Source organism: Felis catus, chromosome E1 (genome assembly GCF_018350175.1).
Source record: "Felis catus isolate Fca126 chromosome E1, F.catus_Fca126_mat1.0, whole genome shotgun sequence".
NCBI classification, from domain to species: Eukaryota; Metazoa; Chordata; class Mammalia; order Carnivora; family Felidae; genus Felis; species Felis catus.
This window is the reverse complement of record NC_058381.1, coordinates 39,200,205-39,213,689: the sequence shown is the minus strand read 5'-3', so window position 1 is coordinate 39,213,689 and position 13,485 is coordinate 39,200,205. Positions and strand designations below refer to the sequence as shown.

Sequence of the window (13,485 nt, the reverse complement as noted above, 5' to 3'; positions counted from 1 at the left end):
AAGGGATTCAAAACTTGCATTAGTTGATATATAATACAATAAGCTTACTAAGGCTTTTTGTTCTTTTATTATATTTTTTTAGAGACAGGAAGAAAAATCCCACTCAACCGAGCCACCCAGGTGCCCTATCCTTTTTGTTTTTTTTAAATACATTGCATCCCACTGTTTTGCTGAAGGGGATGTTTTTAAGTGATTCCTAGCCATTTTTCCTAAAACCCAAAGACAAAATTTTTGCATGCATTTTTTACTTCTAGAGTGAGGGATATCTGTTCTGACCTATCCAGCACCTCTTTCCTCAGTAATTCCACTTTGGGAAGATTATTCTGGAGTCCGAAAAACAAAAAGTTTGTGTCCAAAAGCATTCATCGTGGCATTATTTACACTGGTGAAAAATGGAACAGAATAGGTGTACTGCAATGGAAGAATTGGTTAAACTGGTACACCCTTATCATGTATTACCAAGTCATTAAAAGTCATATTTTCCCAGAACATTTAATAGCACAGGAAAGTCATTGTGTTGGGTAGAGGGGGAAAAAAGATACAAAAACTATCCTGTATAATGCATCAAAACTCATTAAGTTATATTATAAAATGGTGCATTTCGCTGCGTGTAAACAAAATAGGAAACGCTATCTTTTAGATAGTATGAGGCTCAAATATAAACCAGAGCTTCTCAAACTTGCACTTACAAATCCACTAGAGATCTTGTTAAACTGCAGATTGTGATTCAGTAGGCCTGGAGTGAGGTCTGAAGTTGTGTTACTAGTAATTTCCCCAAGTGATGTCAGTGCTGCTGTTTGGAGAGCCTACTTGGAAAAGCAAAGGTGTAGAGTACGTATCAGTGCTCCTCCGTGTGTGTGTGCTCCCTGGACCAGCAGGATTAGCATGACCTGAGAGCTTGCTAGAAATTCAAATTATCAGGCCCACTCCAGAACCGGGTGATTTAAAAGCGCCTGTTTTAAAAAGCGCTCCGTTAATTCTGATGCAAACTGAAGTTTGAGACCAAATGCTATGTGCACCGAAAGGCCAACTGCAAGTTGCAGCAAACCGTCATCTGCTTTTCTTTGGATAATGAGATCTGGGTGATCTCATTTTCTTCTTTGCATCTTCCTATAGTTTACAAAAATAGTCAGTGTTACATGGTTTTATTCGAAATGAAAATAACTATAATTTTTTTCAGGTTTTTAAAGCAATAAATGGGTTCCAGTTCTAAAATGATGCTGAACTTGTACCACGCCAGGAATCGATCTCAGGTGTTTCTTACCGATGGGCCGCCCGCACCATTGCAAATCTGAGGAAGATACCCGCAAGCTGTGTTGAAAAACTGTGTGGCGGTTAATTGTAGGTGTCAACTTGACTGGGTTAAGGATGCCCAGATAGCCTGTAAAATATTACTGAGTGTGTCTCTTAGGGTGTCTCCAGAACAAATGAGCATTTGAATCAGTAGACTGGGTAAAGATCACCATTACCAATGCGGATGGGCACCATCCAATCCGCTGAACACCTAAATAGAACTGTTCAGCGGGTGGGGGCAGACCTGGGGGAACTAGTTTCTCTGAATCCCCACCTCCGCGGAGAAAGCGATTAAGTGGTGCAGCTCTGCGACAATGAGGGTTAAATTCCCCTTTACTGGATGTAAGGCCACCTACCGGGGAGAAAAGACTACATTTCCCAGCCTTCCTTGCGGAAGGTCATCCTGGCCAATGATAAGTGAGCAGTCGGTCACATGGCAGCTTCCGGGACTTTCTGAGAGAGCCGTTTTTGCACAAATTTGTCCCGCCTTCGTCCCTTCCTCCATCTGCTGCCTGGAATGCGGCGGAGGAGGAATGGTGAAGGAAGAGGACCACACCCAGGGAGGAGTTTGGAAGGAGCCTGCGCCCCCAAGGACTTTGAGGCACAGAGCTGCCCCTCTTCCCTGAACAGCCCGTCGCCCTCCTCCTTTTGAGTGAGAGGAAAACCAGCTTCTCTTGTTTAAGCCACGGTTTAGTAGCTGTGCTGTTACAGCCGAACCTAATCTTTTTTTTTTTTTTTTTTAACGTTTATTTTTGAGACAGAGAGAGACAGAGCATGAACGGGGGAGGGGCAGAGAGAGACGGAGAAACAGAATCGGAAGCAGGCTCCAGGCTCCGAGCCATCAGCCCAGAGCTCGAACTCACGGACCGCGAGATCGTGACCTGGCTGAAGTCGGACGCCCAACCGACTGCGCCACCCAGGCGCCCCTAGCCGAACCTAATCTTAAATAATTATAGAGCCAAGGGAGGAGGGAAGGCCTGAAGGGGAAGCAGGTCCCCGTGAGTGATAAAACCGCAGAGCCTGAGGGGTCTATTGAGAACCACAGGCTGAGGGCGGGGAGAAGAGAGAGGAGCGGGGACAACCTGTGAACCGAAGGTCGCCTGTCCGGAGGATTTGTAGGCCTGGAAAGAGTTTGAAGGGTCAGACACTGCGGGGGGGCGGGGAATGCTCCAGAGTAATCAGAAGCCAACACAACCATGCATCTGACTCCCTCACCTTTCCCACCCAGGCCGAGGGGAAAGGTGAGGGAGGAATTTTACCGTTAACCCGTTTTGGGGTTTTCATTTTTACCCAGGACTAGCCATTCTGATTACCGATCTCAGACCAAATCGGCCACTTAAGTGATCACTAGCTTTAGAGGAGACCAGAGTTAGCAAATGAGGCAGAGTGAGCTCACCGTCTTGGGGCAGAGATGGTCTGCCCCTTCCGCAACCCTCCCACCCCAACCTTCACCCACCCAGCCTCTACCACGTGCCAGGAACTGTTCTAGGTGCTGACACGGGACAGTGAGCAGGGCACCTCGTGGAGCATACATGCTAATGGAGGAGATGGGTGCTACACGGGATACAATTTTTAAATAACCAAGTATGTAGTGATCAGTGCAAAGGAAATAAAGCTGAGAAAGGGGATAGGAAGTAGGGGGTTAAATTCCCGTTAGGAAGGTTAGGGAAGGCCTCACTAAAAGGCAACATTTCCGTAAAGACTAAAAAATGTTAGAGGGGTTGGGATGCCTGGGTGGCTCAGTTGGTTGGGCGCCTCTTGATTTCAGCTCGGGTCATGATCTCACAGTTCGTGAATTCAAGCCCTGAGTCAGTGGGAGCCTGCTTGGGATTCTCTCGTTCTCTCTCTCTCTCTCTCTCTCTCTCTCTCTCTCTCTCTCTCTGTCCCTCATGCGCAGTCTCTCAAAATATATAAATGAACTTAAAAAAAAAATGTTAGAGGGGCATGGGGAGAGAAAATACAGCCATGTGTTGATGATGTCACTTACTGGGTACAACCATGTAGTGCCTGCATATGTGTGTCTATGTGTGACAGAATGGGAATTGGCTCCCCAGCCCCCACAGGGTAGAGTGAAGTGTCTAGGACAGAGATTGAATATGAAACTGGGCAGGATGGGCCTCTCAGCCCAGCTCCAGACCTTAAGTATGGCCAAGAATGGGGCCATGTGTCACCAGCCCTGGGCAGCATCAGTGACACCTCCTCTCAGTCTGGACAGCGCTATTATCTGGGAAGGAGGACGGGCTCCGGAGATTGTACAGTCTCCTGTGTCTGGCCTGTGGCATCAGGGATTGTGGACAGCATGTGGCATGCTCCTGCCTCACCCTAGCCCACTACCTCTGCCATTTTCCATTCCCCAAAAGCAGACAGATCTGATGGGGTTTTTCCAGGCTGGGCCAGTGTCCTCACCCAGCAGGGGCTGTGAGGACAGGGCAGGGACCATTCCTGGACAGTCAGGAGAGATGAGGTGTGTCCCTGAGCCCCCATGGCTGGGGCTGGGGGTCGGGGGTCGGGGAGCAGCTTTGCCAGGAGCAGGCAGAGGTGAGGGTTGGGAAAGTCAGCCGTACCCCCACCCCACATCCTGTTTTTGGAATGTGGGGCCCCAGCATGTGCTTTCCTTTGGACTTTGTCCAAGGCAGTGTCTCCCCACCCAGGTCCACTCCCAAGGGAACCCTGCATGACAGTGCGGAGGGTTCCCCACCACATCCATCATTAACCGAGGGTTTTTCCAGGCTGGGCTGGACCCCTGAGCCAGTGTAGGTGAAGGGCACATTTCCCACCCCTCCCTGAAATCAGGCCAGGGGGTCCCTGTCAACACATGGAAAACTATACAGGCCCCCATGGCTGACGGGGAAAGGAAATGTCATGGAGGGGGAGGTTCTTGGCCTCCCCACTCAGAGAGGGGCAGGCGTGTCTGGGCCCACCAGACCCAACCAAAGCCCTGGGGATGGTCAGGCCCCGGAACACCACCTGGGAAGCCCAGCCAAGCTAGAGTGAGAACAGTTCCATGAGGGGCTTAAGCGCATGGGCTCCCAACCCATCAAGCCAGGCATGAGACGGGAACTGGCTATTTACTTGCTGTGTGGGCAAGTGGCTTAGACCCTCCCAGTCTCAGCTTCCCTCCTGCCAGGGTCATCAAGAGGATGCAGTGAGCTGATTTGTGTGATCGGCTCGGCGCAAGGCCTGGTCCAGAGCGGGTGTACAGGGGAAGGGGAATGGTGTGCGGGTGGGGCAGATTCCTAGAAAGGCCTAGAGGGGACAAACAAGATGTCTCAAGCTGAGGGTGTCCCCTCCTCAGCCACTCAGATCACCACACATCATCCTAACTCTTCCCCTAAGGGATAGCTTCTCCTGCCACCTAGAGTTGTAGAATGTGATTCAGAGCCTTACGAGGGCAGAGAAGTCCTTCTATTCATTTTTCACATGATAAAATAACATGCTTATTAGAATAAATCTGGAAATTATAGAAAGGCAGGAAGAAAGCAAAAGCTTTTATTTAACCACCAGTGCTGAACACTCTTGATGCCTTGATGGTTTCCATGTGGGATTCTTTCCTGGGCACAGGTTGTCTTTGTTCTCCATAATATGGTTGGGACCTTAGCATTAAGACAAGGAAACTTGGGGGTCAGACAGTGCAGCCTCCTCAGCTGACAAGCCAGGAGACTGGGCCCAGAAGAGCTCAGTGACTTGTCTAAGGCCAGTAGTGGCAGAGGTGGAACCAGATCTACTGAGATCTGCTGCCCCCAACGCTAGCACCAAACCCTCCTCCAGCCCTGAAGACTGCCTTCGAAGGTGACAGTCAGTTGCTAGTGGATCTAGGCCTTCCAGTTTGGGGGAGTCTGTTCCATGGGCTTCCGTAGAATCCCCCTCCCTCAAAAGGGGTGTGGCTCTGGTTAACCCCCACCCCCATTTCCAGAAGGAGACACAGCAGGTGGGATGGGGGGAGGGTGGGTAAGGGATAGAAAGGGAGGGCTGCAAAGCCCAGCAAGGGGCATGGCCTTGTGTACGTTCCCAAGGGTGGAGCCAACCGACAGGGCCACCCTGTCCCTTTAAGAGAAGGGGGAGAGCAAGCCCCTCTCGGCTATTCTGTCCTGTCATCTATCCTGGCCAAACCCAAAAGGGAAAATGAAAGAGGGCCCGGGAGAGTAACAGGTCCCAGCCATCTCCCAGGATCCGTCCCTCAGCTCTAACACCTCAGCTCCAGCCACAGGGTGAGTGGGGTCAGGCTGGGGTCCGGTGGCACGGGGAGCCTGTGGGGCCTGCGTGAGTGTGTTGGGGAGGTTCTCTGGAGATGTGGGAGGCTGGAAGCAGAGGGACACCATGGAGGAGATCGGAGATGGCTGGGCCGCTCAGGAGTGGGATGGCAGGGGACCCCTAGAACAAGGGATAATGACAGAGTTATGGAACTCCCCATTCTGAGAGGAGTTCACTGCAGTAAGAAGGGCAGGAGAAATGGTGGGCAGAGAAGGAAGGAGGTGAGGTCCCTCTGGGTCTGCTGGCTCCCACCTCTCCCAGGTTAAGTTGGGTCTGGACTCCCCGGTTGGAGGTACCACGGTTGCCCATGGAAAGCATCCTTGGGCAGGTAAGGGCACCGCTGGGCTTCTGGTTCTACAATGCAGTCGGTCTGGCCCTGCCGATGTCAAGTTGATTCCCTACGGATATAGACTCTGGAGGAGCATGGGGTCCAACCAAGCAGGCCCGTGGGGATCTGGCTAGAGCACCAGGGTGGGGCTCCTCCCCAGCACCTTCTCCCCAAGGAGAAAGGCACCCACAGTTGAGAATCTCCTAACCCCTCCTGCCCCTGCCCCCTTGCTGACTCCCTCGTTCCCACAAAATCCCAGCTAAACCCAGGCCTGAGCCCCTGCCTCACCTCAAGTTAGAGGAGGGCTAGCTAACCTCACCCATGGGCTGGGGGGCTGGGGGGGGGGGCGCTGATCGGTAGCCTCTGACACCGGTCCCCCCCAACCCCCGCGTCCCCAGCGCCATGGGGGAGTGGGCGTTCCTGGGCTCGCTGCTGGACGCCGTGCAGCTGCAGTCGCCGCTCGTGGGCCGCCTGTGGCTGGTGGTCATGCTGATCTTCCGCATCCTGGTGCTGGCCACGGTGGGCGGCGCCGTGTTCGAGGACGAGCAGGAGGAGTTCGTGTGCAACACGCTGCAGCCCGGCTGCCGCCAGACCTGCTACGACCGCGCCTTCCCGGTCTCCCACTACCGCTTCTGGCTCTTCCACATCCTGCTGCTCTCGGCGCCCCCCGTGCTCTTCGTCATCTACTCGGTGCACCGCGCCGGCAAGCAGGCGGGCGGCGCGGACGATGGGCCCGGGCCGCCCCCGCGCCGCCGCTGCTACCTGCTGAGCGTGGCGCTGCGCCTGCTGGCGGAGCTGGCCTTCCTGGCGGGCCAGGCGCTGCTCTACGGCTTCCGCGTGGCCCCGCACTTCGCGTGCGCCGGCCCGCCGTGCCCGCACACCGTGGACTGCTTCGTGAGCCGGCCCACCGAGAAGACCGTCTTCGTGCTCTTCTACTTCGCCGTGGGGCTGCTCTCGGCGCTGCTCAGCGTGGCCGAGCTGGGCCACCTGCTCTGGAAGGGCCGCCCGCGCGCCGGGCGCCGTCGCCAGGCGGCAGAGCGCGACGGCCGCCGCCACCGCGCGCGCCCCGACCCCTGCGGCCCCCCCGCCTACCCGCACCCGGCGCCGGCCAGCGGCAGCGAGGGCGGCAGCGGCCACAGCAAGGCGTCCCTGGCCACGGTCCGCCAGGACCTGGCCATCTAGAGGCGGGCCGCGGGTGCTTCCCGGAGAACTGTCCCCGGGACCCTGCCCTGCAGCGTCCCCAGCACTTCCCGAGTGCGCTCGATTGAGTGGGGGCCCCGTAGATTGAACTGTGGCAGGTCCTTGTTGCCCTGATCCAGGCGGCAGGGGGGAGGCCTGGGGCTGAGAGAAGGTGCACAGAAGGGCACCGCAGAGCCGGAAGGGGAGGTGCAGGTGGTGCCCAGAAAAAGTACTTGTGATACCAGCCTCCGGAGGGCCTCTCCTTGTTGGGGCTGAGGCCTGGCCTCTGTGTGGGCTCCCTGTGTGTGGCCACACACCGCACATATGTGTAGTATGAGCTGCGTGTACGCATGCACATGTAAAACCTGTGTGAGCTCTTTGCGTGCGTGCACGTGAGCCGTGTGTGTACGTGTGTGTGTACATCCTATGTGGGCTCTCTGTGTGTGCGTGTGTATTCCCTGTAGGTCTGCATCTGTGCAGGCATCTGTATGCCCTGTGTCAGCCGCGTGTGTGTGTGTGTGTGTATGAGAGACAGAGAGAGATCTCTGATATGTACCGGGTGGGTGGTCAGGACCCAGTGCCAGCAGCAGCCACACTGACTCCCTCCCTACCTGCAGGGGCGTTGCAGGAAGGTCTCCCCTCTTGACCGAGCCCACAGAGAGAGGAGGCAGGTGCCCCTTCACACTGGGCAGGCCTCAGTGCGGTAGGGCTTGTGGATACCACCCACACTCAACCTTGTGGCCTGGGCAGTGGCCAAGCCCTCCCTTTGGTGGAGGTAGAGTAGGGGTTGGCGGTAGGGTCAGAGGGCAGGACTCTTTTCTAGATTCACCCCCTCACCCTGCTGCTGTTCCCCCCCAGTCCATAAACTCGGCTAAGTCCCTGCCGACCTCAAAAGAAAGCTGCCCTGAAACGTGCCCTGGCCCTGTATTTCCCTGTAGCCACCACCCTCTTCTCTTCTCTCCTCTGAGAGTATAAAGAGCCACCTACATGGCCACCTCTGGTCCTGCTCCTGTCTCTTCTCGGTCCCCATCTGTCTTCCTCCCTCTCCACCCCAGTGGGGCCGCTCTCCGTAAGATCACCCAGGCCCTAAGTGACATCCAGGGGCCACCATGTGACTGCACCCTGGACTTTGTTCAACCCCCCTGAGCAGGCTGCTGCGACCCGCTCTGCCTGATTTTCTCCTGCGTCCTTGGCCCTTCCCTCTTTGTCCTCCTTTCCTTGCGCTCTTCTTCCTGGAAACCCCTGCCTGCACTGCACACAGCAGCCAGAGGGGTCTTTCTAAACAGTCCTCCTACTTAGGCCCCCAGGGGCTCCCTGTCATCAGGGTAAGTCAAGCACCTGAATGAGCCTTCTGAAGTCTTGCCCTCTCCTGGCCCTGCTTCACCCCTGCTGCACGGGCTTCCTAACCATACTGACTTTTCTCTTCCTACAAACACAGTGACCAATTTCCTTCCAGATGTTTGAACGTGCTGTTTCTTTGCCTGGAGCAGCCTCTTTCTGCAGCACCCCCCTCCCCACCCTAGCTAATACCTACCTGCCTTTCAGTCTCATTTGGAAATAGATCCTTTTCCTAATGGCCCCCTCCCCCAAGTCAGAGCTAGATCACCACGGCACCCTTGCTTCTCCAGACAGAGCATTTCTGCTGAATGGCATTACTTGCTCCTCCACCAATGGACCCAGAGTCGTGCTTAGTAAAATATGTTGATAAGGAACCCAAGGCGTCCCAGAGGCCCAAGCACTTATCCTTGCTCACGGTGTGCAATAGTGTCTCTCTGATGTTGATCAGTCAGGTGTGCAAAGCCTGGATCTCCAACAAACTCAAATGTGGATACACAGCTGTTCTCCGGATGTATTCGTTCAAGAAATATTTGTTGAGCACATACTATATGCCAGACTACGTTCGAGATCAGCACCGTTCAATAGAAATAGGATGTGAGCCACATGTGTAATTTCAGATATTCCATTAGCCACATTAAAAAGTAAAAGGAAACACATGAAATTAATTTTAATAATATATTTTCTTTAACCCAGCATATCCAAAATACTATTTCAACACATCATCAATATGAAAAAAGCATTAAGGAGATATTTTATATTCTTTTTTTTTTTTTTTTTAACTAAGTCTTTGAAATCTGGTGTATATTTTATGCTTGGAGCACATCTGGATTTGGACCAGCCACATTTCTGGACTCAGTCACCACGTACGGCTAGTGACTGCTGTACTGAACAGAGCAGATCCAGATGTTGGGCTCCAGTGGGCAACAAAACCTGCCCTCATGAAGCTTACAAAGCAGGCAATAAATATAGCACATACCGCCAGATATCGCTCAGAGTAAGGGCAGACAGTGACTATCCCTGAGGAGTGACACTGGAACAGAATGTAGCAAAGAGCTAGCCATGAAGCTGGCTCTGGGAAGAGCATTCCTGGTGGAGGGGCTGGCAAGTGCAAAGGCCCTGAGGCAGAAATATGCTGGGGTGTTTGAGGCCAGCAAGGAGGCCGTTGTGGCTGGAGTGGAATGAGGGACGGGAGTGTGGCACCAACACCTCAAATGCAACCCAACTGCCTTAGTGCCCTTCTCAGTGCTGGTATCTCCATCCACCCAGGCCACCTGCACCCACTACTGCCGAAGGCTGTCTTCTGCCCACCTCCCATGTCCTGTCAACCACCTAGTCCCATTTTACCACCGAAGCATTTCCTCCCTCTACCACTCTCATCCCTCCAGGCTCTGACCAGGGTCAGCCTTGTCACCAGTGGCCGGAATCGCTCCCACAGCTTCTCTGCTCCCTGCAATTCCAGTCCAAACGGCTCACTCGCTGGCTTGAGATCCTTCACTCCCGTTGCCTTCTCGGTCAAGTCCAGCTCCTGAACCGGCCCTAGCCTGAGCCCATCCCAGCCTCTCCAACTCATTTCTTCCAACATTCCAACCAAAATGGTTAAAGCACAGAGCTGGTGACAGTTTCTGGTCACATGAAGCTATTTATCACCTCTGTGTCCCAGCTGGCTAACTCCTTCCCTTACACCTAATTTAGCTGGGAGCTGGGACACCTCTTCCAGGAAGCCTTCTGAAATTTCTCCCAGGCCTGGTTAAATGCCCTGAGCTCCCACAGACCCAAGACTTAGTCACAGCTTTTCCCAGCTTGTACCCCAGTCAGCATCCTTCAGTCAGTCTCCCTGACGGTGCAAAGCACATGTCAGCAAGGATCAGACCCCACAGCAGGGGTTCTCACCTGGGGGCAGTTTCTCCCCCCAGGGGACATTTGGCAATGTCTGCAGACATATTAGTTTGTCACAGCTGGGGGGAAGGTGCAACTAGCATCTAGGGGCAGAAGCCAGGGATGCTACTAAAACCCTACAATGCACAGGACAGCCCCTCACGACAAAAGAATCCCTGGGCCCAAAATGTCACTTGTGCCATAGCTGAACTGTGAGCCCCTGAGGACAACCTCAAGCCCCAGCATCAAAGATACAACTCCAAGCGGGCATTTTGTAAATGTGGGGCCACTGCTACAGTTGTCAAAATGAAGGCAATCCTGTTGGCATTTGGTAGGCAGGGGCTAGAAATGCCAAGATGCCCTCCTACAACACGCACCACACGTGGGGACACCTGGCTGCCTCAGTTAGAGCACGTGACTCTTGATTTGGGTTTTTTTTTTTTTAATGTTCATTTATTTTTGAGAGAGAGCTTGCTCGTGTGCACAAGTGGGGGAAGGGGAGAGAGAGAGGGAGAGAGAGCATGGGGGAGGTGCAGAGAGATCTGTGCTGACAGCAGAGAACCCGAGGCAAGGCTTGAACTCACGAACTGTGAGATGATGACCTGTGCCAAAGTCAGACGCTCAACCAACGAAGCCACCCAGGCACCCCTGATTTCAAGATTGTGACTTGGAGGTTGTGACTTAGAGCCCCAAGCTGGGTGTAGAGATTACTTTTTTAAAAAAGGGAGGGGTGCCTGGGTGGCTCAGTCGGTTAAGCGGCTGACTCCGGCTCAGGTCATGATCTCGCGGTCCGTGAGTTCGAGCCCCGCGTCGGGCTCTGTGCTGACAGCTCAGAGCCTGGAGCCTGTTTCAGATTCTGTGTCTCCCTCTCTCTGACCCTCCCCCGTTCATGCTCTGTCTCTCTCTGTCTCAAAAATAAATAAACTTTAAAAAAAATATTTAAAAAATAAAAAAATAAAAATAAAAAATAAAAAAAGGGAGAGAGAAAAGAAATTTCACACATGACTTTAGAATGACCCACTGGATGGTCACATAGTGAAAAGCCTCTCCATAACTACCTGAGCCCAAAACCTGATTCTGTTTCACAAGTAAAACCTTAGGGTTCTTAGGGTTGTGGTTGGGGATTGTGTGTGTGTGTGTGTGTGTGTGGTTTTATTATACATTGGCAGCTTTTATTTCAACATTACTCATACTCTTTAAGTTTCCTGGGCTTCTTAGGGCACCTGGGTGGCTCAGTTAAGCATCTGACTTTGGCTCAAGTCATGATCTCACGGTTCGTGAGTTCAAGCTCTGCTTCCGGCTCTGCATTGGCACCGTGGAGCCTGCTTGGGATTCTGTCTTCCACGTTCTTTGCCCTTCCCCCGCTTGCTATCTCTGTCTGAAAATAAAAACTTTACAGAAGAAAAAAAAGTAGAAGGAATCGAAGGACAATGTTCTATTTGCTATGCAGTTGTGTCCAAGTATTACCGTACTGAAATTCATAGTCCTTCCCCTTCATTTCTCCTTTACAATACAGCGTGATAGCATAGTGATTTTTGTAAATCACGTGGATAGGTATGTTAAACTTCTGTCAGATTCATGAAGAAAATGTTAGAAAATATTTGCTGGAGGAAGAGAACATTGGCCTCCACGTGCACGGTGACTGCCCAGATGGCCAGATAAGTAGGGGGCTGCCGCCACCTGGTGGCTGAAGTAGAAATGGCAGGCAGACTCCCACGGAAGGAACTCTTTCTGCCCAGGAATCTCTTCCTGTCCAGGCGCCCTAACCCACCCCAGACACAGCTTCCACTGCCACCGCCCTGGAACCCTCAGACCTGTGCTCGATGCTTCTTTGGGGGCAAGATTCCAGGAAAGACCTCTGGGTGAGAGGTGGGAGCCCTGAGTACTGGTTCCCCATCAGCCGTGAATTCGCTGTGATCCTGGGCAAGGGCACTGCTCTCTCTGGGCCTTGATGTGTAGAGTGTGAAGCGTGGACAAACTTGGTCTCTGATGATCCTACAGGACTGCCACACTTGATCCTCTCAACCAGGAGCATCCATGGTCTCCTGCAACCTGTCCTCTGTGCCTCCTGCCTACAGAGTGACTTTAGGGGTAGGCAGGGGAGGGTAGGACAGTCCTTCTTGGAGGCACAGGGATGGATGGACTAGTTTTCTAATCTTCCATCCAAATCTGTGTTCTTGTTAGCTTGCCAGGAGCTCCTGACCCAAGTGCCCATGCCAACTGCCACCTCTGAAGGTCAAGTGCAAATTAGAGCTCCTCTGCCACTTAGGGACCCTCAGACCCAACCTCTGGCTTCCAGGGGCTCAGGACTCTGCAGGCAGGAGCTGGCTTCCTCCTTCAGACTGAGATTGCCAGAGAGCTGGGGCTGGCTTCCTCCCTCAAACTGGGGACTCCCTGCAGGTGGGAACCGTTTCTCCTCTGCCCTCCCCACCTTCAGACTGGAGCTCCCTGACACGGGCTGTGTGGACCCCTAGACAGAGGGCTTCCCAAGGGCAGGCCTATCTTGCTCCACCAAAAACCCCAGCACAGCAAGGCAGGCTCCGAAGGCAGCTTGCCCTCTGGTGCTCATACCTGGCCCCCATCCCCAGTCCCTGCCCACACACTAAGAGAAGGCAGCTAGGCAGTGAGACTCTGAGGCATGTGTAGAATAAATATAACTTTATTCTTTATCCAGTAGATCTCAGTGGAAAGTCCAACAGTAACAGGTGCACCAGCGGGCTCTGGGGGATGAGACCCCAACCCCGGGGCAAGGAGGGCAGGGCAGAGCCAGCTCCCCCAGCCGGGGGGTGTAGGGGGTGAGGGGAGGGGACCCCCTGTAGGCCCGTCCTGCGGGGCAAGGAGGGGGCACGGGTATGGGTGAGGGTGGGGCAGGCCAGGGAAACGGAGGAACTCCGGCCAAGTGTGTCTGTCCGCCCATCCGCTGTGTGTGTGTGTGTGTGTGTGTGTGTACACGTGTGTGTGTCTGGGGGCCCTGTGGGCAGTGCTGGTGGCTGTGAGGCTGGGGGATGGGGCAGCTTGAACCCCTCGGCCAGCCCCTTTGCAGTGGGGGCTGGAGGGCTTCGATGATGTGAGCCCTGATGGGGAGGCAGCTCTGCCAAGGCCACAGGGCGGAGACACACACACGTGGATGTTCTGAGGACCCCCCCCCCCTTGCTTTGCCCCTGCCCTGTCTCTCCTGGTGAGCCCCCTCCTTCTAGGGGCTGCCGGAAACGGTCCACGCC

At 53.8% G+C, this 13,485-nt stretch overlaps 1 protein-coding gene across 1 annotated transcript; it reads left to right on the top strand.

Moving 5' to 3' along the window:
• Positions 1-1,733: 1,733 nt before the first annotated feature.
• GJD3 (gap junction protein delta 3) lies at positions 1,734-9,045 on the top strand. The gene is made up of 2 exons (XM_045044214.1): positions 1,734-5,501; positions 6,271-9,045. The coding sequence occupies exon 2, from the start codon at positions 6,275-6,277 to the stop codon at positions 7,052-7,054; it is 780 nt and encodes a 259-aa protein (XP_044900149.1). The 5' UTR covers positions 1,734-5,501; positions 6,271-6,274; the 3' UTR covers positions 7,055-9,045.
• Positions 9,046-13,485: the final 4,440 nt, after the last annotated feature.

Bases quoted from the DNA above. Each gene is read 5' to 3' on its own strand.
- GJD3 (XM_045044214.1), top strand. From the start codon at position 6,275: ATGGGGGAGTGGGCGTTCCTGGGCTCGCTGCTGGACGCCGTGCAGCTG.